This window comes from Macrobrachium rosenbergii, chromosome 44 (assembly GCF_040412425.1).
Source record: "Macrobrachium rosenbergii isolate ZJJX-2024 chromosome 44, ASM4041242v1, whole genome shotgun sequence".
In the NCBI taxonomy this organism is placed as follows: domain Eukaryota; kingdom Metazoa; phylum Arthropoda; class Malacostraca; order Decapoda; family Palaemonidae; genus Macrobrachium; species Macrobrachium rosenbergii.
In genome coordinates this window covers 11,923,004-11,950,503 of record NC_089784.1, presented here as the reverse complement: position 1 = coordinate 11,950,503, position 27,500 = coordinate 11,923,004, and the positions used below count along the sequence as shown (strand labels likewise).

General features: G+C 36.7%; 1 protein-coding gene and 1 long non-coding RNA gene across 2 annotated transcripts in view; one reads left to right on the top strand and one right to left on the bottom strand.

The window, feature by feature from the left end:
- The window catches only part of LOC136829343 (uncharacterized), a 50,403-nt gene that overhangs the window by 17,274 nt on the left and 5,629 nt on the right, over window positions 1-27,500 (bottom strand). Inside the window, exon 2 of the long non-coding RNA XR_010850356.1 lies at window positions 16,562-16,647. This is a non-coding gene — a long non-coding RNA (uncharacterized lncRNA). The remainder of the gene's footprint in view (window positions 1-16,561; window positions 16,648-27,500) is intronic.
- LOC136829341 (uncharacterized) lies at window positions 5,641-22,601 on the top strand. The gene is made up of 4 exons (XM_067087751.1): window positions 5,641-6,392; window positions 18,451-18,586; window positions 20,464-20,593; window positions 21,022-22,601. Exons 1-4 carry the CDS (start codon window positions 5,692-5,694, stop codon window positions 21,105-21,107), a joined length of 1,053 nt encoding a protein of 350 aa, XP_066943852.1. The 5' UTR covers window positions 5,641-5,691; the 3' UTR covers window positions 21,108-22,601.

Genomic DNA, 27,500 nt, shown 5'->3' with positions numbered 1-27,500 from the left:
TGGTGTGTTTACTGTAAAACCAAACTGTCATGAAGAAAACTAAATTTTCAACTAAAGGAATATCACGAGCACTAACGCGTCCGCATGCCATGCAATTATGACACTACTCATTGACGCTAGGTTTCATCAGTATAAAGATGGGTTAAATTCGTTTAAACTACAGTCCTTAATCTAGACATGCGAAGGTGTAATAGGGGTGGGAATTAATCATAATTTTTATCTGCCATTCCAAGAGAGCATTGCTGAAGCAATATACTAGAAATATTTCCGCCTCCAACGACCAATGGTCAAAGAGCAAAGTTCCTAAGTTCATACCTTAGTTTATCTAAATATTGGCTTCCGTGGTACGTGACTAGACTTTTAAGATTTTCTTGTATTAATATAGTTTATTTCTTTTTCAATATAAATTAACAATATTTGATAAAAATGAAAAATTAATTGGTGTATATGAGTACAGACAAGTAGTTCACAACAAACACAGTAAAATAAAAATTCTACCTACACTTTCAAATGCCAAGTGATATGCAATAATATAGTTTACATCGTTAGAAAGGGGCCAAGCGGTTGATGGCACTGGACCCTGAAGAGTACACGATGGATCCAAGTTTGCAAAAGCCAATTCAAAACATCCTGCAGTAATGCTGTTTGCAGATTTTATTTCCTAATATGTGCATCGTAATCCTCACAGACTGATTAGCGTGAAAGCTGTGGTATGTGATGTTCATCGTAGGGTTTCCTTACATCACGCTTCCTTGCTCATAACTGGCATGTCTCAAGGGTCTTCACGAGTCATTCGTCATATCTGGTAGCATAAACAGAGAGGAATCATCAGAAGAGCACCTCCCAGGGAGAATCGATATGGAAGTTTCTTTTTGACAGCTAATATCTATGTGTTCGTTCGTGTGGCGTCGGTTGGGGGGGGGGGCAGGGGCGAGGACCAGGCCCCGCCAGTCAGATGCTTGGCCCCCCACTGACCCCCCCAGTTGAGATTCCCCTTGTAGCTAAACTTTAACCCTTACAGTATTCGATACATTTGCATGTAGTGAGAGTTAAAATTAATTGAAAATTGAGCTCAGTAATTTCAAAAACAGGTTTACTAATTACTAATACTATTATTTTCCTTCATTCATATGGATATATACATTCCAGAATAGTATGTTTTACTAACTACAGAACTGGGATGTTAGTTTTGTGTAATTTTCTTTGGCCCCCAAAAATTATCTTGGCCCCACCTAGGCACCCCCACTGATGGAATGCCAGCTACGCCACTGGTTCGTTGAGATAATCATGGAACAACAGCGTTTTCGCTCTAAGTTCAACGGCAACATCTCTCAATGCAGCGCAGTGACAGCGACCACATAATTATGAACTGTAATAATTAAGAAGTAGAGATGCAATCGTTTTGATAAGCAAAGGTGGAGTGAATCTTAAAATCTAAAGAGAGTAGTGAGAGAGAGCCAAAGAAAAACTCTGAAAAGTAGTTAAAGCATTCTGGTATGTAAAAGACGGAATGGGAGGTATTTCTGTAACTAAATGTATATTAATCTCTGCTGGCGTCTCTATGGCTAGTGGGTGGAAGGGTACCTTTCAAATTGGTGGGACGGCAAAATAACCTATACTTGAAATGGAAAGGGGTATTGGCACAGGACAAAGACGGAATTATGTACACGTCATATTTTATTCTACAGTAATTTCACTCTTTTGTGAATTAAATATACACGCAAAGGAAAACCATAACAGAAAAGGCACCATCTGCATGTAAAATCAGAATATAACATGAACTATGATGAAAATCATACTAGAAATTTCAAAAGCGCCTGGCCAGTGCTTGAACCATCATCGGTAGGCTAATTATGAAAAAAAAAGTAACATACGAGTATAGTGCCTGTCCGCAGGATCTGGTCAGCTGACACTAGTAGTCGAGTTCTTTTATATGAATACCTGTACAAGGAATACTCAAAGACTTCACAAACTGTTTAAGACGATTCTACACTTAAATCATTTACTTTATCTCAGCATCGCTCTTTAGTTCTGTCAGAATAGAGCAATCTGGTTCGACGACTCTGAAGGTAAATAGCAACATATCCTGGAATATGAAGCTACGAGACAGTAGCTAGGGTGTTTACATAACTTTCAACATGCACATGACAAGGATCAGTTTCTTTTGTCTTGTCCGCAATGCCCTATAAACGAACGTTAGTAGTACGACTGCGTATAACTCTGTACAAATGAAGTATTACAGGATGATAAAAAATTACGTATAACTCTGTGCGAATGAAGTATTACAGGATGATACAAAAATTGCGTATAACTCTGTACTAATGAAGTATTACAGGATGATGATAAGAAAATTACGTATAACTCTGTACCAATGAAGTATCACATGATACAAAAATTGCGTATAACTCTGTAGTAATGAAGTATTACAAGGATGATACAAAAATTGCGTATAACTCTGTGCTAATGAAGTATTACAGGATGATAAAAAATTGCGTATAACTGTACGGTACTAATGAAGTATTACAAGACGATAAAAAAATTGCGTAAACTCTGTACTAATGAAGTATTACAGGATGATAAAAAAAATTGCGTATAACTGTACTAATGAGGCATTACAAGATGATAAAAAAATATAAAAAAATACAAGACAAAAACACTGTATCTAAAAAGAAACTATATTATGTCTCATATGCCGTCTCCACAATGTCAAGTGGGAGAGAGAAGAGCGTCGTTCGTGACCGTTATATTTTCCTCTGCCAAGGAGACGTTTACTCTAGACAAAGCGATAAGCGAAGCTCTTTCATCGTTACTTTTCAAAACTCTCACTGATAATGACTCTGAACAGAAGAAATCGATAACGGCCTCAATAAAACTCTCTTAAAAATCATGAATAACTTGGTTATTTGTTCCACCGATCATCGGTGGCCCTTCTTTATATGAACGGCGTCATAAAATTACTTCCTACTTTCGTTGCACATGAAGTAATACAAATACTTGCGTGATTATAAAGAGAAACTTAATATTACTGAAGAATGTTTATACCATCCACCGACTTCGTTATTAATATTGCTGCTGGTGCTGTTAATCATTTATCGTTAAAATTAGAATAAAATGTGAAATCAAAGAAATGGCTCTTCCACCCGAAAGACTATGGCAGCACAACAAATGAAGAATGGAGATGCGTTTTTTGAGAAAAAAAAAAAAAAAAAAAAAAAAAAAAAATTAAAATCAAATCCGGTTTCAGAGGATCATCCTCCATATAATTCCTTATTTCTGGCGGACTGCTTAACGAGACTTGGTGAGGTTAAATGGCGTCACGCAACAACGACCTTCACTGACGAAAATATAAAGGACTAAAACTGTTTTCATTCCGAAAAATGCTTGATAGAAATGTCGTCGAAAAGCCATGTTCAAGCAACCCTCAAGCATGTAAAATCTTTCTGGTTTTGTGATTGTCATGATATTCTCTCTGCTATGGGCAAGAATTCTGAAACAATAGGGATTAAATGGAGCTGATTATTCCAGGTTAACTCCTTCAATTCAAATACAAATTCCCCTGTCAAGATCATCAGGGCTTCGTGTCTCCACAAGGGCGACATCAATAAACTTCTTACGAAAACAGTTCAGCTTCTATAAAAAAAAGTATAACAATAATATGTAAATATGTGACCTACTGCTTATTTGGCAACGAACTGTTATAAAACCTTCTTTGCCTAAGTAAGTTATTAAAAATACTAAGAATATGAATAATCTCGAATGTGATAACATATGTTGCCAGTAAGACAATTTCAAACAATTCCAGTACAACGTCAGTGGGTTATAACTTATACAAAACTTCCAGAATAAATTATATAAAACTTCCACAATTACTTTGCACAGTAACAAGGCACTCTGGCTTCATCAATTTCGGTTGTAGCTTGGCTAATAATAATAATAATAATAATAATAATAATAATAATAATAATAATAATAATAATAATAATAATAACGCAGTAAATACATTTATTGATTCACTATTAAATAATCCAGTGTCACAAAAACAAAGGTCATCGACACCGAGCAATGTTGGGAACACTTTCCCTGGCTTCACTAATTCTCTCTCTCTCTCTCTCTGACAATATTTAATACACATAACCCTGTGGATAATAATAATAGTATCAACTGAAAAGGAACAGCCTTGAGCGATATCCAGACAAAAGAATATCTCCATATTTCCTTCGTGGCCATACATCGTTTTTACACATCACGATCAAGGTGGTGCTCCCCCCCTGCCCCCCCACCACACACAAACATATACTCATGGATATAAATGCATATACATATATACTGTATATGTATATACATATATACTGTATATGTATATACATATATACTGTATATGTATATATACACACACTCACCATACTATATCTCGACCCATCAACTAATTAATCAGTACCATTTCATTCAAATTACCCCTTCACCATGAAATAAGCTGGAAATAATGAACACATGAGCACGTGTTTCACAGAAATAAATTTCTGACTCACATTGGGAACGAACCTCAGTTCGAATGAAATGGTACCGACTGACTCGCTGATGGGTCGGGAAGTTGAGTAAAAATCGCTGGTATGTCTGGCTTCAGAAGCATGCCAGGGAAAAAAGTAAGGTACGGAGTACTTACAAGTTCCAAGTTCTTTTATTACCGTGGTGGGTCAGTCGGTATTGCCTTGGCCTGTCACTCGGGAGAGCAAGGTTCGTTCCCGATGCGAGTCAGAAATTTACATCTGTGAAACACGTACTCATGTGTTCATTATTTTCATATATATATATATATATATATATATATATATATATATATATATATATATATATATGTGTGTGTGTGTGTGTGTGTGTAAATATATCTATGTACACATATATATATTATATACATATATATATATATATATATATATATATATATATATATATATATTATTATTATATATATAGCAAAATGCATAAACATTTACAAAACTCTCATCAGTCTATGAAAAGAAATACACCTATGCCATCACAAACGGTCGTCGTGTTTTTGCTATAGGAAATTTCACAATAAACGCTGTCCACTGAGGTTACATGTTCGGTCCCTTGGAGGTGTGACAGTGTGCGAGCGCCTTGGTGCGAGTCAAGTCCAGACAACAAATCTCGTCTATTAAAAAGTGATCAGCAACATGAGACAGGTTGAAGCCCTTCATATACCATTACTTCCTGTATTACGGCTATCATTTCCTCTTCGAATTGATTTGCTAGCCAATGCTCACAGAATTGTTTTTAGCTCGAGTTGATGTTTAATTCTCTCGAAGCCCAAAAGGCGCGTTAGACTGAAAAATGTGAAAGAAAGTACTAATTTTAATGCGCGAACACAAACTTTGTTCCCTCTAGGTTCTTCCTCCCAACTAGTGTCAAATTTTCCCGCGGTTAGCTGGCAAAACACTAGTTATTTACGTGCCATGCTGCTATTATGTAATTTTGAAGGTGAACGCCTCACATTCCTTACATGAACGGTACGGATATGGATAGTAAGTCTATACCGTTAATCTGATAATGAATATTAATTAAATACTAGGCAGGAAGGGCAAGAAACACAAATTGGAGGGGAACTGCGTGACTAGTCTTCTGGCAGCCGTGCTGCTCGGCTCAGGCCTGAAAGCCGCAGATGAGGTTGGGATGGCACGGAGTAACAATTTACTCCGCGAGACTGCCGCACCCAGCCTCCATAAGCTTCGTTTGTTGTGTGATAAATTCGTTCAAGATGCAGCCGACAAAGGCATCGCAGTGGATATTTACATCACCAATCGTTACGAGAAAATCAGTTGCAGTCAGAAAGACGAGAAGAAAACAGTATTTCCAAGTGCCACCGCTGATAGTGCCAAATGTTTGTGCCGCACAAAATGGGTATTAGTTGCTGCAGTAGTGTTGATAAGTGCAGTGTGCCTTCATTCACAGACGCAAGCCGTTGCCCGGTTATTATTTGACGAATTCCTAACTTCCAAATGCATTGTCCGCAACAATTACTTTGTAATGGAAGCGACACGTCCTCCGGCGGACTGCCATAAAGTATGCCACGGAGTGAGCGGACCCACTGAGCTAAGTGCCAATGTGACACGAGAAGAGTTCACGAGATGGGCATACCTTTCCCGCCCGCTTGTCGTTCGACAGGGTGCTGCCCACTGGCCCGCCCTTGAGAAGTTTTCGTTGGGGTTTTTCCGTAGTGTTTACGATAGCATAGAAGGGTCTTACGAGGCCGTTTCCGAAGAGTGTCAGTTCCTGCCCTTCAGATCCGAATTCGTAGACTTAAGGGAGGCACTTGGGATGCATCCGGCTCGTGCTGCCCGTATGCCCGGTACTGATCCTTGGTATTTTGGATGGTAAGTAATCACACCTAACAGGATAAGTTTGAATGCAATACATCTGACAGATACAGTAGATCAAATGTGTGCGAAGAAGCTTTATATAAAACAAAATTATTGATGGCTGAGTATGAAATTCAAATATGCTCGCTCTTAAATGTTTTAATGTTTATTAGAATCCCACGGGCACGGGAAAAATTTAGAATGAACCTAACTGGAAGGCACAGTAATGAACATTTAAATTTCATTAGCGTTGGCAGTTCAGACTTCATTACCGAATGAAGATTAGATATGACATTGATTAGAAAGCAATTAATACCTCGTTAAACGCTCCTCCGTTATCTGGAAAACTGCGCTCTTTTGTTACATGTTTTTATGCTAATTTTCAATCATTTTTTAAAATTTTCCAGTACAAAAATTTCTTGGATAAAGGGCTGTAAATGGCGTTGACTTCGATTATCTCAATAAACAGGTTTACTTGGGCACAATCATAAGATCTTTCTCAATTTTTTGTAATACGCGTCTGGTTTCATTATTAACTAGTTGAAAACAAGAGACATGGCATAACAATCACACATCATAAGAATATACAAAAATATCTTTTAAAAATTAAAAAGATAACCATATTTAATTATAAAACAAACGAGATCTCAAATGTGGCATGGCTGTCCGTGAATGTTGATCGATTCCCTGTTGTCCGTTTTTTATATACACACCAGACGAGTAATAAAGCATTAAATACATACTGGGATACTGTGAATGTGCTTTGCCTAACAGTTTACTTGTTTATGCAATCATTTCTTGTCGCTATACTGTTATACATCCGGAAAAGCCGAACATACTTTTCAATCAAATTTCTGGAAATCCATCAGTCAGCAAATCATAAATGGTTGAAATTTACATACACAATACAAGATGATAAGTTTCCCGAGAAATAAAAGGTCGTGAAGGACAAAGCAAAATCGCGGCCACGAAAATAAAATTAAATGATTAAGAGAAAACTTTTACGTTATGATTAAACATTTTTGGTTTCTAGTGCCAGAACTTTAAAAAGCTTTCAGATCTATGTAAATGATCTTCACAATTTTTAGAGATTTCTTTTGTTTCTTGAGTAATGACTGAAGGAATTTTGGTTTCGAGATGAGCATACAACTTTGGACCAAGTGTCAGTTGTTGATAAACCGAACTTTGGGAAAGTACTTACTTTGAAAGTTAATGGTATTGACATATGAAAAAGGCACGGAGATCAATGCTTTTCAAATTCGGAACAAGCATGACACTATCTTCTCCTATTTTTATTTACAGGCAATAATGGAACCATCTAAACGACGGAGAGAGAGAGAGAGAGAGAGAGAGAGAGAGAGAGAGAAATGATCGATAAAAAGAAAATTAAATTTTCAAAGAAGATATGCCATAAAACAGCTGATCATCAATATTAAAAAAAAAAAAATTTCCTCTCTGGACGTCTGTGCGTGCGTGCCTGTCTCCACCCTTCCATTGTCTCTTCATCAGTTCCTGCCGCTACCTGGCCCACCCTTCCTGGATCATGTGCATCTATTTCACAAATTTTCCTCTTGGCCATCTTGCGGGCTGTAATTCTACTGGATATTAAATTTCTCTAGCCATGGGTGGATGTTATATCAAAATGCATCAAGGTTATTTAAATTCACAGAATGAGGTCTTCGTCGTAAAATGTGTGTTTTTATCTTCATGATGTTATCAGTTGTATCAGTAATGATTTTAATCTGTGGTGGATTTGTAGGTCTGTGATTGGCAGTAATGTTCTTGACTGGAAACACAGATCTGTGATTTGCAGAAATGTTCTTGACTGGAAACATAGATCTGTGATTTGCAGTAATGTTCTTGACTGGAAACACAGATCTGTGATTTGCAGAAATGTTCTTGACTGGAAACATAGATCTGTGATTTGCAGTAATGTTCTTGACTGGAAACATATGTTCTGACATCAGCCTGATGACTGTTTATAGAGAAATATGGGTCCTGATAGTCAAGTGATAAATGCATGAATCTCTAACGGTCAGTTGTCTAGGCTTTGCTTTAGGGTACGTCCACACTACATTAAAACACGTCACAAACACACGTCAGCAACTTACCGCAGACGCTTCTCAAACAGGTAGAATACAAGTCACCGACTACGGTAGTTCCAGCCAGAGCTTCATACCACTCTTTGGTATTTGCAAAAGGTTCGCTCTCCACCGGCGGACGCTGATTTGTATTCAACCTGTTTTTGAAAATAAGCAGTAAGTTGTCAACGTGTGTTCGTGAAATGTCTTACTGTTGTAGAACGCACCCTCGATTTTTGTTTTGCTTTGATGAGATGATACGAAATAATTAATATTTACATAATTTTTAACAACTCGTCTGTATTACAGATGGTCTACTTGGATGGGGATCGGGCGATTTTGGGGGCAATTACAGATAATTTTGTATAAATGTTTGTTTCGCTTTCTCTTTCTAATATTCTGTATAGATGCATGGATAAAAGACAATATAACAAACACACCGTTTCCCTTTCTATTTAATAATACTATGTTATATATATATATATATATATAAATGTGTATATTATAAATATAATATATATATATATATAATTTATTTATATTATATAAACCTCCAAAATGAAAAATACACGCATAAATATAGTTTACATATACATAAACAAATACAGTGTATAATTATATATATATATATATATATTATATATATATATATATATATATAATTATATATGCATATACAGTATATATATATATATATATATATACATATATAAATATATATAATATATATATAATATATATATATACTGTATATATAAAAACTGTATATAATATACATGTATTTTTCCCCTTTGATATCTACAATTTTTCCCTTATATATTTATATATATATATATATATATATATATATATATATATATATATATATATATATATATATATATATATATATATATATATAACCTCCAAAGGGAAAAATACACGTACGGATATACAGTTTTTACATACAGTATAAATATATACTATATATACACCGTATATATAAAACATGATATTTACACATTTATTCCGTATGTATACATACATACAGTACACATATACTGTACATATGTGCATATATTTACGCACATATTTTTTTCCCTTTGGACAAGCAGGCGCCAAATAAGGCTGGTAGCTCTCAAATTAATTTTTCTTTCCTAAGAAGACACAATTACACGATTTTCAGTTGCGTAGATTACAAAATATATACATATACATACATACATAGATTTATACAGTATATATATATATATATATATATATATATATATATATATATATATATATATATAATATCCTCAAATATACTTTTGGCAAAACTCTACTTTTGTTAAAAACCTACCCACTAGATATACCGGGTTTTAGTCATTTGTTAATGATACATGTTACACACAAAAACCTGGGGAATACGAGAATTTTACTGTGACAACCTAACGCCACTTTACTTCCACCTAAAGAATAAGACACGGGTACGGCCATTACAACGCACAAGACTAGAAAAATAACAACACGCTGTAACTGCAAGGTCAACGTAAAATTGATGAGGCAACACTGTCGCGCAAGAAAACTATTGGAAGCATCTGAGCGAACAGGGGGTTGCAGGATGCGTGAGAAACAATCCTCTTGGCAGTCTGCACTGGGGCGAGACTGAGTTGCAATGGGTTCCTGGAGATTACTTTAAATTCGTGATAGCAAAATATTTAAAGGACATGACCTGGGGATGGATTTGTTTTGATTACAGAGGCTTCCTGAGAAAGGGAATCGAGTTGAAATTCAACCTCGATGGCACTAGGAAACTTTATGACTATACTAAAAATATTCCAGATTTGTAAACATGATGACAATGTAGTCTGTATACAAAATTTGGATGTTACATTGGCGTATCAAATTAAAAGTTAACAGAAGCGAAAAAATCCAAGCTCAAGCAAAACTAAACACAACCTAAATAACCCAACTGTAAGGATAAAGATTCCCTGATTCCCTCTTGCTCTAAGACCCAACCGATGTACGTTGTAACTTGGAAGCATACCGGGGAAGATTTCACAGAGCAAAGTGAGAGATTTTTATTTCATTTAAAGAATACTGTACTTAAATTCTGCAAGCAAAACCGTTATCGACCTGGAAAACGAACAAAGGATATACTGAAAGGCAAGCACGTTTTACAAACAAACTGATTACCTTCCATAAGCACAATAAGAGCAATTATGAGGGTTCGCAATTTTAAGCCATTACGTCATCGGCCCAACTTGAAGGCATTTCAACGCGTTATGTTATAGTTTAACTTAAAACCACAGACCGGATTTTCTTACAAAACAAAATTACAAGCAAAAATCGACTGCAACTATAATAGGTAATAATTGTTAAATTATATATTAGCAGAACAATAATAATTGTTAAATTACATAATCGTAGAACAAATACGGAGAATCCTCACGCTGACACATCACTGTCTCTTCTTTGTATCAGAGTCGAAGGAAGAGACTAAACAGATTATGGCAAGTAAAGCAATAAACCTTCCCCCCCACCACCGTTTATACCAATTTAAAAATATAACTACAGCTGTAATGTGACCCCCAAGGAAAGTACTTTAACGACAATGCATTTACACACGCCACTGATATGAATCATTCAACAGACACCAAAGAAGTCCGTATAAAAGAGTCAGGGTTGGTAGCCAGGATTCTGTAGTTCGATGTGAAAATATAAACGTGTTAATGAATCTAAAATTTTCAAGTCTCGAGAACTCATTTATTTGAATTTATAAAAATGCAGCTTTTGTCATAAATAGCTTCTTGTTCCTTCATGAAAGCCAATGATACCGACGATCAAAAAAATAGAATCGGCACATCTTCAGTTTTGAGATAATGTTTTCTTGGCTAATATTTTAGGTAGTCGGGTGGTTTCTCTTATCTCCATTGCGCCACGATCAAATAGTGATAAGAACGTTTAAAACTGCTGCAGTATATTCTTAACGAAACAATGGCAAGTCTTTAAAAATTCATTTTACGGTTGAAATGTATTTAGAAAAATACAACTTAAGCACTGCGTCCACGAGAAGATATTCTGTATTTTCAAATCTATAAAAATGAACTGTTAATTTCTGCCATTATTTGCGATTACGAGCTACGGCTCACAAAAGTTTTATTCTGTCGAGGTACAGAAACGGCAGTACTTAATCATTCGCCTTAGTTGCGGAAATGACCTCTCTTAGTTGAGAATCTCGTATGTTGTTTGGACATCTGGAAATTCATGAAATATAGACAAGTCATCAGTCTCGACAAATCTCATCATTTGTGCTTCCCAGAATGCACGTACAGGAACAGGTCGATGTACTGGAAGTTGTTATGAAAGCTGTCACTTCTTAATCAAGGCAACAAAACTGTCACCACGAGAGCTATTCTAATTTATAATGGCTATCGTATGGTGTACTGTGCGTTCAGTCCTTCATCTAATAAATTTACATCATAATATGAAGAATGTTGATACCAGTTAACCATATCGTGTCTCGGTTGGTTAGAGCCGAATTCAGGTGTCCACATAAGCCCTCTTACTCCCTTCAACACCTTACTGCGCTAAAGAGCGCCCTTTGAGCAAAGGGTGCCGACATAAGTCTGGCTTTATCTCAACAACCTACCAACCGTGCATTATCCCTTTACCTACTAATCATCTTGAAATCCGTATTATTACTTTCATAAAAATACTAAATGAATTGAGAGAGAGAGAGAGAGAGAGAGAGAGAGAGAGAGAGAGAGAGAGAGAGAGAGAGAGAGAGAGTTTAAAGAAGTAGAGATGCATGGACCAGAGATCGATGTAATCAGCTGAAATTACCTATACCATAAAACAATTCAAGTCTGGAGGAACGAGGATCAACTGACGTTAATAATCACGCACCATCAATTCTCATAAAACTGTTGTAATATCTGCGCTTAAAGTATTATGTGATGTTCATATGGAGAAAATAGTTAAGATTTTGATTTTTAAATGGCATCACGCAGTGTGAACCCCCATTTCGCCCTGTTATGACGTAAGTTATGAAAGTCTGTCGTCAGTTCGGTAATCTTAGTATCGTTATGCAATTACTACGATCACATGAAAATTTAAAAAATGCCACGGAAATGTTTACTCTTGGGTTTTTAATGACACTAGATAGTTTTTAATTTCAGATTTCTTTTGATTTTTATTTGTAATTGGAATTCCAGTTTTCGTTACCTTGAAACATGGCCTTCTAAGTAATTCGCTTGAAAGTCCACACATTTCCAGTGTAACCTCTTTGCAATATAAAGCAGAAAGTCATGATGGAACTGTAGGAAAGGTAACACCCCAAAAAATAAATAAAATTAATGTGAAAATCCCTTTCCCACTCAATACTTCCATACTGAAGACACGCAATTCCCTTGATTTACAGTCGACCAAAAGGATGCTTATATATTAGGAGCATGCATGTACTCGGAGGACGCTGAATATTATCAGTAAAATGTGCAAACATTCTTATACAACAAGATAAAAATGCCTCGAACTTTTCTATTTTCAATTAAACAGAATGGCCATTAGTGGGAAAAGGATGAATTAATAATAAAACAGAAATGGATGTATATTTCACGATAAACCGTTATCGGAATCTAAATTATCTACAATAACTACAGTGATACGTTTTTCCCGAAATGAGTAAATTCCTCGCCGTAGTTACAGTAACATAGTGTGAAAGTTCAGTTATCAAAAACAAAACCACCTGGTGAACATTCGCTCTCCTGAAAATACTGCATAATATGACGACGGCCTGGCTGAATCACGTACATCCTGCATCCGCATAAACCACCCTTCCCCAACCTTCACAGGCCAAACAATCCCATCCCTTCTTCCCACTAACAGCGGTCTGGGGGTAGGGAGCCAGCAAGAGCGACCGGGGGTCGTGGGCAGACCTGGGGAAAGGGTATACAGGTGGAAAGGAAGTCCTTTGGTAATGAATGGGCGGGGATAACGTTACACGTCACCTGAATGGAGGTTTGGTAACTCGATCCTTCCATCCAACTCCATCAGTTCCAGGGACATTCGGAAGCAATGGGCTTTACAGAAATCAATCGAGGAAATTCAAAGGATTTAACTTTAAAAAGTTTAATTGAATTACGTTTCCGAAGAGAGGGATCCGGAAAAAAAGGCCAGTCGGGGCGGTTTCGACACGTGAACCAGGAAGTGGCTGCAGAGGAAGTTGCCCGGTAATTAGTTCTCCTAATTAGTTTCGGGAAAATGGCCTGGGAGATATGATTTCATATTGATTACTTACGGAGACACTACGTCCTGAAATTCCACGAGTGTTTACCCGTCTTTTTACTCATTTTCTTAAGTGGATTTTCTCATCATATTTAGTAATATGGGTGCAGCACACCAGATGTAAAGTAATAACTTATTTTCTTCCCATTACACAGATTGCTGTGGTATTCAGTTACAAATTGCAGCCACAAAATGTGTCGTGAACATTAAACACACTGAATTAATCTGTGCTAAATATTTATGCGGCACGACAAAAACATATATATTTTTTTGTTCAAATAAGTATTCTTAATAGAAAGAGGGCCATTTAACAAAGCACCTCGAGGAAGCAACCAAAACGACATTTAGCGTTATGAGTTAACTTGAAATAATTTCTTCTCACTTTGTTCCTTATTCTTTAGTTAATTCCTATCAGATGACTGCGCAAATAACGTTTTGGAGATCGCTCGTTCAGCTACCTGAATTAACAATGCAACATTTGTTGGTCCATTCAGATTCTAAAGGATAGTGGGTCAGTGAGAAAAGTTAGGCAAAACATTCTTTTGAAAATTACAATTTGTAGGTAGAGTAATTTCCAGGCTTGCTTATACTGACATGACAAAACAAGAAAAGATTTAGCTTTCACTTTCTAGCTGCAAAACTTTATTTACCTTTAAAATAATAATTTGTTTCCTGGCGTGTCATGCATAGTGCAACTGCGTATATGCCGAATTCCTTGTATTATTTTTGCCTAAACTCATGGATATACTTGAAGTACGTAATTCATATATCTGGCTCTAAAATTAGATTTATGAAAAATAGATATAATACCCCAACATTGTTATTGCGATATCTTGTGAACAGTTATTTTTCTTGTCAAAAATTAAATGTTTTTCCTTTTACCCTTGCAGTCGTCAGGTACTTAATACACTATTCTATAAGGTGAACCCGATATAGAAATTATATTTAATAACGATGGTGAGTAACTAATGTCAAATAGGAATATATGGATAAGAGAAATTTAAAAGTTTTATCTCCTTTAATGAAAGTGAAAAGTTCATTTGGAAATTATTTTCACACTTAAGCTTTAAAAGCTCATTTTTTTTTTTAGCTAGTGGAAACGAAATTTTTCGGGTCGGTTCTCACAAATGCCTAGTCACTCGTAAAATGTAGAAAAGCTCGCGCAAAAAATGCGCAATATCTATATAGCTCCAATCAAAATGATTACGCCAAGTTTCGCGGTTAGAGCTACGCGGATCTCCTCCTTCTTCTTTTAACGTGGTTTTTCCCATTTTTTGTATGGGGTAAGCACGATGCCTTCTTTTGAAGGTCTTTGATTTGGCTTTGGGGTAGACCGTAGTCTCGATACGAATACAAAACTAACTGAGAACGATCGACGCTGTGGTTCTTGGGAGACCTTCTCCTTGCACGTGAAACCTATTTTTATGTAGTTATACCATCTACGGCCATGGTCCTCAAAATATCACGCTGTTCCGAATCGACGAACTGTTACATAGAAATTTGGGCCTGGAAGATGATCTTACAAGCTGTAAGGTATACCACCAAATTCCTCGTTAAAAGTTGCTTATGTACATCCCGTACAGGAAGAGTTGATGGTCTTACAGGCTCGAACGTCTTTAAATGTGTATCATGTAAAAAAGTGACTGCTTAGCTGGCTAATACCGATAGTTAAAATGATTCTAGCTATTTTAGATCCTATAATTTCCGTTAAATGTACATGTAATTTGAAGTATCAGACACAGAACAGAGCTAATTACCTACTATATCAATGCCAACATTTCCCTGCCTTAATCGATGTTTTTTTGCCTAAAACCGGAGGATAACGACATAATTGGGAGACACGACACAGTACGGATACCCCCGCAACACCGACCACGCCCCTTCATAAATTGGGCTTAATTCAGCTTCCTTTGCGAATCTCTGTCTCGTTTTCCCAAATTTGTGGCGACTTTGATGATGAAGCAAAGGCGGAAACACTGTAAAAAGATTACTAGGACGACGCGTACTGCACGCCATTTGGATGACCTGTTCCAGCCACGACTCCGTTATGCGTTATTTCATCAACTGGAATATTCGTTGAACCTTCAGTTTTATTTTAAAGTTCGTCAGAGTTTATGAATCAATTTATTATCTGTTTTACTTCCAGAAAAAAGATGAATGTTAAACGGTTACAGAAAAATAACTGTTCGTTGAATAAGACACTTGTACTCAAAAAACAAGAAGTAAATAAAAAGGCTGCATAAAATGTGACCCTCCCGTAATATCATAACTATCAACTCCCCCATAAAAGAACAGCGGTCATGCAGATAGGAATTAAGCTTAGCCGTACACTCCCTTTACACACGCACTGGCGTGGGTCTTTTGTTTCATAGTCATATTGTCGTGATGATACCGATTATTAGGGCTGCATAAATTTTGTAGTCTGTTTTCTTATTTATAATTTTTTTCTGCATAAACTTTGTAGTTTGTTTTTTTACTTATAATTTTTTTCTTAAATATGCCCCACGTTCACCATTGGCTGGTGGAACTAGATGTTTCACATAACTTTTCATTCGCATTTCTTCGAAATGTCAACTTCAAGTTTCATTCATTTTCGGGCGACACAAGTCTCCGTTCCACGCATAACATCTTATGTTTACGAATGTCGTGTTCAATTGTGCTTAATGGCTTAAGTTTGAATGGATGAAGATATGCAGAATCACACACAAAGTACCCTTTCAGGAACATCCGGGTAGAGGATGGATTATTTCATACAAAGGTGGCATCCATTACGAACCCAAGTGGTTTGAGATTACTATGAACTACAGAAATTCAGTTACCAACAACTCATTAAATTTACGAAGTCGGATTCCATACCTTTGTTAACGATGCAATTCTTTTCTCACTGCTGTCCCAAGCTCGGATAATCATGCAGGTTGGAAGGGCATTCATCCACAAAACATCTGCCAAAACCAATGATTAAATTTTGTTAACAATGCAATTTCGATTAAAAAGCATGACATCCTTCACACACACATGGTTGGAAGGGAATTCATCCACAAAACATCTGCCAAAACCAATGATTAAATTTTGTTAACAATGAAATATCCATTAAAAAGCATGACATCCTTCACACACACACATATGTGTGTATATATATATATATATATATATATATATATATATATATATATATATATATATATATATATATTACGTATACACACGTGTATACATATACGTAATATATATATATATATATATATATATATATATATATATATATATATATATATATATATTAGTTAGTTAGTATGCATGGCATAAAACATAGACACACTATATAATGTTTCGTTTCCATATTTTGGAACCTGCTTATTTTGCTTGTTTTACGAAATGACCTAATGACAGTAATAAAACATAACAACGGCAATTTTCAATTGAATTACCTTTGTCCCTTCCTAGGAAAAGCACATAATTCCCTTAAAATTACTCTGGCATCCGTTATCATGCGTACGGACAATTTCCCTTGCCTGAAAACACTGCACGACAATGTCACAGACTGCATGTAACAAAAACTACACTACATAAAGAATATAAGAAATTTAAAAATAGGTAACTCACGCTGCAAAGAACCTTAAGTAATGCCAAAAGTGCACCGAATGAGGTCCATTGAGGGCACTACACCCTACGGGAGTATATCTTTTTAGAATATCGAAATAACTCATTGTATTTGTTTTATTTGTACCTTTCCCAATACAACAGCTTTGGTTTTATATATTTAAGAAAACCCCAGGAAGTGTTTCAACAAACAATCAAATTTTTAAAAAGCGAAAATGTTATCTGACTGGTTTGTGATGAAATATTTTCTGAAATCTTTTTCAATCTTCTGTGAAACAATTGAAGCAACATGGTTAAAAAGACATAAATGAACTTCGTGAAAAGCATATTTACGAAACATTCCACCAATTTTTCCAGACAATGAGCAGAAGCGTGATGACGCAATAATGCCTAATTGAGTATAGAAAATTGAGATCGATGATTACTTCCCGAGGCTCCCACACTGACTTCTCTTAACTAAGAACTACTGCAATGTTAACTTAATCGGAAAAGAACTTGAAAAATTAAGTTCCTGATTATGGAATAAAGAATTTCGGCCAAAGGCCAAGAGCAAGTATACCTATGAGATTATTCGGCGGTGAAAGGGAATAGGCTTCAAGAAGGTTTGGAAGGTGTAACAGGAGGAAAACATCGCAGCCGCACTATGAATCAATTGTTAGAGAGGGTGGAAAGTTACAAGGAAGAAAGAGAATATGAACGAGGTTACAGTAAAAGGAATGAAAAAGGTTGAAGCCCTGTGCCGAAGGGAAACTGCAAAGACCATAAAGTAATGCCTACAGTGACCTAAGCGAGGTGCACTGACGGCACTACCCCCTGCAGGAAGTCCCTGATTACAAAAATCATTGTTTGGTTAAACTGACATTCCCGCATCTACCTAGAGAAATGCAGAGCATAACCACGGCAAATGAATCGCAAATTCATTATCCGTTTATTTAAAAAACGATAGTTCACTAAGGATTAGGTCGCTGAGCTCCTGATTATTTACGGGGCTCTTTAAAATTTACACCTCTATGTCCGAAATTATTTATAGAGCTCTTTAAAATTTACACATCTATGTCCGAAATGATTTACAAACTAAATCTTAGGCAGTTGCTTTACTACAGAAAGCTGAATTTCTAACGAATCATTTCTGTTTTTCCCTTCAGGAGCAACTGTTCCCCCGAAGTCAGCACGATACTTCGAGAGCTGGCACCGAGACCTTCGTTCCTCCCTGAACAATCAGAATCATCTGCCCTTGACTGGATCTTCATGGGAGGCGAGGGGCCTGGGGCAGCGTGGCATGTCAGTATTTTCCCCTTTTGCCATTATCAGAGAGAGAGAGAGAGAGAGAGAGAGAGAGAGAGAGAGAGAGAGAGAGAGAGAAATTATAAACAAACTTTAAAATTGAGATGACGTTCTCGCCTCTAACACTCAAGTTACTTTGTTCTTATATTAACACCGTATCTCACACTAAAACACTTTGAATAATCTAGCCAAGTGTCCCAGGATTTTCTTAGATTTAACTAATTCACTGCAAAAAAAAAAAAAAAAAAAAATACATAAATAAAAACCATCACAAGTTGCGAATTTTGGGTTATAAGTATACTGGCTGTAGGGAAGCAAATGTCTTGAGGGTACTTAAAGAGAAACGTCACAGAAAGTACAGCGTATACAGTATCTCAGCCTGTATGATCATTATTTGCATTGATTTCTAGAAAAAAATATTTTCATTTAATAATGATAAACTAAACCGCGCTTATAAAGAAGTATCCCTAATTTTCTTGTTAAAAAATTAAACACACAATCATAAGGGTATTCCCAACCCCCACTGGAAAGGTCTTCCACACGTCCCTAAAAAGAATCATTTTTGCGACAAACTAGGAACAAGTACCACGAAGAGGTATCAGACTGTCAAGTCTCAATGGGTGTATGGAGTATCAATGATTTGTTCACATTCTTCATTATTTACTTCAAAAGACACTAAAGCCAACCGGCATCTATATATAGTCCCATACACCAAGAAACACTTTACATTCACAAACATTAAGCTACAAATGTCGTTTCATATTAAATTCACTAGGCCTAGGAATAAACACCGAAAAGGAATTTAAGTGATTCGCCACCAGGTGGACGCAAACCACCAAATAGGCTAGTTGGGGAGCGACGACTTTGTAGTGACGCTGACCGCTGGACTATCAAGATGGCGTAATGTTTGTGAATACATACATGCACAATATATATATATATATATATATATATATATATATATATATATATATATATATATATATATATATATATATATATTGCACTATGACTAAGCAGATTTTAGTTATTTTTGCTACTGGGGCCACTAATGATATTGGTTAGAATAAAACAGAATATAGAATTTAGGCCAAGGCCAAGCACTGGGACCTACGAGGTCATAAGTGCTGAAACGGAAATTGACAATAGAAAGGTCTGAAACGTGTAACAGGAGGATGAAATTGCAGTAGCACTATGGATCAATTGTTAAGAGAGGGTGGAAAGTACGGTGGAAGTGAAAATATGAATGGAGGTACAGTTTAAGGAATGCAAGGGGTTGCAGCTAGGGGCTGAAGGGACACTGCAAAGACCCGTAGGTAAAAAACTGGATTTTCAAGCCTATTCAAAAAAGGATTTAAATACAGCAATGATATTAATAAGTGAATATATGACTGGAATTTGGTATCTTCATAAAGTAATGCCCTTAGCAGATGAGTTAAGTATGATTTCATTTATAAAAACAGAATGATCAAAACAAGATTTATATTGTTGGAAGCACTTGGGGATAGGTGTAATTTATTTTTTACTTCAAAATATGTTCATCTTTTTTTTATAATTACTAACTTTATGTAAATAATTATGATGTATCTACAATATTATAATTTGTAAGAATTATAAATGTATACTTCTGAATAAAAGTAATCTCTAAAGTGCACTGATGGCACTAAACCCCATACGGGGTTAATTTTGGTTAATATACAGAGAATTTTGAATTTCAAGTCAATGACCCCTGTGGGCTTGTTTCATAAGAATAAGGCTCATCTTTTGAATAAGCATAATAATAAGCCTAAAAAAATGACAATATATTCATGCAGTTCCAATTTGCAACTCAATGCATACAGCAAACATGGACTAAATTTTAAGTTTATTTACAGTTAGACTACGTACAGCGACCATCGTGGCAAGCACAAGTCAGTGGCACTAAGACATGGCATTTTCGGCCTGTTCCCGAGTGTCAAGATATCTGCCAGTCTTTCAGTGCCACAATTTACAAAGGGGATATTGGTAAGTATCAGTCCCCCCTTTCTATTCATTCACTCTATAAGTTACAAATAACAATCGGAAGTTGATGGATTTAGAGGAGGGTGAAAACTCCAGAAGAGTGTAAAACTGGATCGTAGAATAAAAAATCACGTAAGAGGAGCCATATCCTCACGAATACCCATAGATGGGAAACATGTAAGGGCCCCTCGAGGCTAAACTGTCGTCTTCGTGTTATCAACCTGTCTGACCCACTTATCCCTAAAATTTGCTTTTCATCATGGGCACATTTTTAAAAAATCCAAGATAACGTATACAGCTAAAGATGGAGAAGATTCATGCTTTTAATGGAGGTAAAATTTAAATATTTTTATATGTGACGGATGAAAAAAAAGACGGGGCCATAATTTTGTTTCCTTCAACACTAATCTTGATATTAATTTCTGTTTCAGTCTTCGTTGACACGAACCAGTGGTACCACACGACCTTTATTCACAAAGGTCCGCTTTCCATAACTATTGGTTCAGAGTACGACTAAGGACGAAGCGGGAAAATGAAGTAGATCTTTTGAAGTGGTGTACCTGACTTACGCTTATTACTGTTCCTGGATCGAGTGAGGAACGGCTGAACTAACTGGTCAGGGAAGTATGGTATAAGTAATCCATTACATTATTACAATTGAAAGACCTGGGTTCGATCCTGATGTGAGTCAGAAATTTCTTTGTTCCACACGTGATTGTGTGTTGATTATTTCTATACTAATTATAAAGATGTCCTTATTGACTAGCTGAGTTACAAAGAGAAGGTTTTCTTAAAAACAGTCTCTCTTGAAGATGTGATTAGGTGTGTGCTCAATTATTTTCAAATATGCTGTGAATTCGAAGTGCTATGAAAGTGACCTGCAGAGTATTAGACTTGAGCAAATTGACTTAATGTCGTCCGCTTAGGTCAATTAATTCGCAATTCAGGAAATGCAGAATTTCCATATCCTACAGTTGTACTTAGTTTCAAAATTACAGTATCAAATGTAAAATCATTAAGTAAGAATACAGTATCCTACTTGTCTTTTAAAACATGCAGTAAACATATACTACTTAATGATTATCAAAAGTTTGTTTGATCTTAATCTGTGATTCTATAAGAAATAGACCCCAAAATGGCCTAAAGTCTCCAGCCTCGCCATGTATAATGGTCACAATAAACTATTTACGAAAAGTTGAACTTTTTATTATAAGAGTAATTTAATGAACAGAGTTATAACGTATCAGGCGGAATAAGGTCTACCAGGTGAAATATGGATACAGTTGTTTCACTCAATTTTGCATATCTTGTTCTGTTTGCTGTCAAAAAGTATTCAGTACCATAGTACTAAGTGTTTTTAGTTATCAAACTTTGTAAGGTAGTTATACTGTACATAAAATTGTGATATTTCTAAAAATAAGGGTATTGTTTAGTACAAAAAACAACAAAGTGACTTGTTAGAATTATAATAACCAATTTATGTGGCTTCCAAATAAACACACTCAAAAGAGGTGCAAGGTCAAAGTGCCAACCATAATCATAACCATGCTTCCCAAGAATTATAAGTATATTATTAGGGGAAATTTAGCTTATATATGATAAAAGTACATGATGCTAAAAATATGCTGAACGACGATTAGATATTTAAGGAAAGAAATTGAAATATATAAATTTCATGCAATATATTTTTTCTTGCTAAAAGTTTTCACTTCACTCCTACAGTCAATGGCAGCATTAGTCATCATGAGCTCTCTATTTATAACCATTGTCCATTTCATTATTTATAATACTTCTAATTCCATTTAAACGCTAGTGTTTTTGTTAAAATGGTATCTATGATTATCATACTTGAGATCCTTCGTTACCCCTTTCATACGTGGTGCTGTTGTTATTGTTCTGAGGATGTTGCTGTGATTGGTTTAAAACTGCCTTGTATATTGTCAAGAGCTTGTAACGAACAGGTGTATATCGCATCAAGTTTTATACCACGAAATAAATAGATAATTTCGGAGACCTCTCTTTTTCCTAAATACCTCATCATGAATTCATGGACAACTTGAATTCATATTTCCTCAATATATATAATCAATAATAATGTACCATATACCAAATAGCCTACATCTGGCTTCTGTATTATTGGAATCAATTATGAGAAATTATTTTCTTGTTAGTGGCTCACTTGCACTTTTTCTCTTTGGGCAGTCCTTCCATAAAGATAAGATGCTAAATTCAACTACCTGTAGATAACCTTAGTTATCTACAGGTAGTTGAATTTTAATTTACTATCCATGTCAGGTACCATGAGTCATCGCTTTTTTCAAATATCTTTCAAACTAATTATTTGACTGAAGTGGTAATATAGTGCATTGTAAAATGGCTTTAGTTAAGGTGTTTACTCTTGAATTACATGGTGTTGCCAAGCATCGCCAAACTGTGCATTCAAACGTCCTTTATCCCCATACCATTCCTTCCTCTCCCTTCCCCTTGTCATCCCTCCCTCAACCCACTTTCCTGGCCTCCCCATCTCTGCTCCCCCTTTCCTGTCTATGGGGATAGCGGACGCTCGATTGCATAGATTAGTCCTGCTGACTCATGTGACTTTGCCTTTAAAAGTTAAGAGTAAATGCCTTAACTAACACTATGTTGCCAAAAGTTAGCGGAAGGTGTCTTGTACACTGCGTCAAAGTACCATTTCAATCAAATAATTAGTTTGAAAGATATTTGAGAAAAATGATGACTTGCAGTCCCTGAAATGGATGGTAGTTGTTAAAGTACACTTAAATAGTTTACATCCCCAACATAAGAGAAGGCCATAATACCTACGACCAAAAACTAGATAACGTATTGACAGGGAAAATAAAGATCATTTAGACCTACAGCTTTTCAATCCTGTAAAATAACACTTCAAAATATTCCATCGATACATCAACAAATGTTCTTCAGATGGCATCTATCAATTAGAAACTATTTAACCCAAGATCCAATTGTAGGGATGCATTCACAGAATCCGTGTTGCTTCTATGATGGCAACCCTAGTCTAGACATCTGTTATTGTCTTCTATCCTAGCCCATTTTCTACCACTATAGTCTAGACATCTGTCATTGTCTTCTATCCTAGCCCATTTTCTACCAGTCTTCTACACATATGTTATTCTTACTTCTTTCTCATTGCACAAAATTATTTTAATTACAGTCACATTTTCAAACACCATTCTCCAAATAAATCTTTTATTTTTACAATTTGGTTTAACCAGATAAGCACATAAAACACCCAGCCGATTCTTTTCTCACCATAACCTAACCTTTCTCAGTGAAACCTAACTTCACACGTTTTTCCATCTACTTTGTAGTAACATACACTCTAATATATGAAACTTTTCCTCACCTTTACAAACATATTTCACTATGACAGTTTCCATTCACTCCACGAACTACCTTATTCTCTGTTAGATATATTTTTGTGCTTAAAACCTAGCCTGACAGATACTTGGTACCTCCGGTTAACTCTCATCTACTTTCACTCTTTGGTATTCATAAACCATTTAGATCCACCATAAAAGTTTTTCTCCTGTCACATTTAATATTATGCAAGCCTTGTACTTTTCAACTCTTCTAACAGACTTCTTGAAAATGTTTTACCCTTTGCCTAACCCTGCACCTCTGACCCACAATAACAACTGTCTTTCCAAGTCCTGCACACCCTGACCTGTCTCATTCAGTGCTATGGCATTTTATCAGGATACTTTCCCTGAAATGAATCTACAAACGTGTTCCTCTCTTCTGTACCACATCTACACCACACACAAAATGACTATTTTTTTTTTTTTTTCCCTCTGATTTTTGCACCTAATACACATGAAATTGTTTGCAAACCTAATACCTTACTGTCTGGCCCATTACTAATCTCTCACTAACGTGCCCTTATTGTCTACATCCTGGCATGTGTGACACTGAAGATAAAAGAGACCTGTACTAGAGTATCGCTTGTTTGTAACCTTACTTTAGGGAATTAAGACAAATTTTGGTTTCCCATGTGGGATGGGAAGACCAACTCCGAGAGGGTAGCGTATCACAAAATCGCAGATATATATGCTCTACCATTTGCCCATTAAAAGAGGAACAGGGGTTACATCTACCAATTAGAAGTAAGCAGAGATCAGAAACTGTTTTGTAACTCACTAGCATCCTGACCAGCAAGAATACAACTGTTGGCCTTTGTTTGGGAGATAATAAGGAAGAAAAGATATCAATCACCTTTTTCTATGACTGACCTTTCACCAATGTAAACCTTACGCGAGATGCTATACTGTCCCAGCAAACCCTAAGCAGTAACAACTTGTTGAACAGCCAACCAAGATCCTAAGGAGATAGTATCTAAGGACTTGTGGGCAAGGTAAAGGTGGTTTGGCACTGCTGAAGACTTGTCCTCAATACCAGTGACACAGAAAAGTTTTCTTGAATACTTGGGAGGAAAAAACACTTCTCTCATTATAGACTGACAGGCTCTGAATTTTAACAACGAACTTGGGAATGAACAAGAACAAGAGGGAGCCCCAGTATGCCATGGGCCTTATTAAATAAGAATTGTTTTCCTCTCTTTGCCAATGCTAAGACTAGCAAGGAAACAGACTGGAGTACAGCATCTCCTGTAGCCTCCCTCAGGTACTTGTAGGATGTCTGGGTGAGACTAAGTCAGTCAAAAGTTTCATCCCATTAAGGGGGCCTTAGTATGAGGGGTGGACAAGACTGTTCAAAGCTCAAGAGAAAAGAAACTTCAACTGAAGCAAAGAGGTCAAAGCCCTTCAGCTGGAAGACCTGGGAAAGGGCTGAGCAATTGCTCTTCACTGCAGAAACATAGAAGGGCTTGTGTAAGATGAGGTAGACTCTCCCCAATCTACTGGAGAATGACTAACCAAACATATCACTGACTGCACCAACCACAAATGATGGCCTATTTTGCTGGTAGGCATCTCCCGTAAATCTCCTTATGGTGCACATCATCTCTGGCACAATCACATTAGAAAAACCTTCTATCTCCCTGGAGATGCTGGATAGTCTTTGGTCATGAAGTGCAAGCAATTTCATGGAAGTGGCAGCAGATTAGGATACCACTTGACTTGTGGCCTGCAAGAAGCCACCAGAGTCATCTTGAAAGTAAGAGTGACCAGCATTTGATCACTTGATGGATCAGACAGAACAACACAAGCATCAACCTAAAATTGTTCCAAGACTCTTGGCAGGTATCTTCCAATGCTGCCCAGAGGTCCAGCATTGGAGGGCAGTACATCAGGAGATTCTTCCTTAGCTGTGTAGCACATCGTCAACCATCATGATTCCCCAAACCTTGAACAACTCTTCCTCTATGTGCAGGGGTTGGACCACTCAATCCCTACAACCTGCCCCTGGTGACTGAACTACTCTGCATTACATCCCAATGGCTAGGATGTGTCTAGCTGAGTGCTTGATGGCATGGCAAAGTGACCACATGAGCAACTGCCTTGCCATCCTGTCAAGGCAGAGGGGGAAACAGTTTCCACTTGCTTACTGACATACAGCACTACAGTTATCGCTCATGAACATGACCTATTGTCACATAACTGATCTTACAATACTTACAAAGCTGAAAGTGCTGTGCCCATCTTGTGAATGTAATGTGCATGGGAGAATCCTATTTAGTCTACATTTTCAAGACAAATGAGCTGCTCAGGTGTGCAGCTCTCTTTCCTTTGCAGGAGTCCAGCAGAACTTCCACTCGGAGGTTCCAGCTGTCAAACCACCTAGCAAGATCAACCACCACTTCCCAGTTCACGGGAATGGGAAACACTGAAGGATCAACAGGTGGTGACAAATTAAAATTTAAGCTTCCTAGTAAGGATCATGACTGTTGTTGATCTTCTGCCTGGAAATGTTAGTTTCCTGATCCTGTATACAGTACAAGCAGGGGAAGTATGACTCCTGTAACCACCTTTCCAGTCCAGTGCATTTGATAACATGGATGATAGGGTCCTGACCCAGGAAGGTACTGACACTCCAGTCAGGGTTGGGCGGACCCTATCAGGGTCCCCTCAATGCATGACTGCAGCATGGGAAAGGCAAGATTCTCATTTGAAGTATCTCTCTCATGTACAGTAAAGCAGAGGACTGTTCCCTAGATCTTCTGGATTTAGAATGGAAATTTCAGTGGCTCTATCCACTTCATGTCAAGTATCAGCGACCTCTCTCCCAAGGAAAGACTCCATCTCCATTGGAGGAGTTGAAGTGGGGGTTCCTAAAACCCACTGCTTTTGGAGTATTGGCCCAAATGTGGATTCTGCTCGAAGAGGAATGGAAACACACTGCCATAGTTCTACCAGAACTTGTACAGCAGTCTTACTCTTCCATAACCCTGTTGAAATCTATAACTAATAGAACCAGCTTAAAAATGTCCAGCCAGCAACCAAATTCTCCTTTATTCCTTCTGGGGCTGGAACATGACAGGTAGTTATGAGCCATTTCCACAGGCAAAAACCAGACAGCAATTTGCTGTGGCACAGGTAATGTGTAAGTCCTGTGTAATAGTAGCCCAGTAGTGATAAAAGGAACAAGTGTTTAATAAAATAAAAGTTACCTGGTGTTAGCAACCTATATCACTGTATAGGCTGCAAATGCTTCAAATTGACCTAGGCCTACTTGGCCACAAGTACATAGTATGATGTAAGGAAGCATGATCAATGGGTCATATCCATAAAATAGTGCAGTAGTAATGTATTAAAATATTAATTCACAATTACTACAATAACACTGTCTATGGATTTACTCACCAATGCTTCTCAATTCAATTAAGACAAAACTAAATGAATATCTGCACTGTATATTTCTACACATTTCATAACCTATGGTTACCCAGTCAATTCTCAAGCACAAGGTAAAG

Bases quoted from the DNA above. Each gene is read 5' to 3' on its own strand.
- LOC136829341 (XM_067087751.1), top strand. From the start codon at position 5,692: ATGGCACGGAGTAACAATTTACTCCGCGAGACTGCCGCACCCAGCCTC. The intron at 6,393-18,450 runs GTAAGTAATCAC...TTTTCCCTTCAG, and splicing joins GATCCTTGGTATTTTGGATG to GAGCAACTGTTCCCCCGAAG. The intron at 18,587-20,463 runs GTCAGTATTTTC...GTTTATTTACAG, and splicing joins GGCCTGGGGCAGCGTGGCAT to TTAGACTACGTACAGCGACC.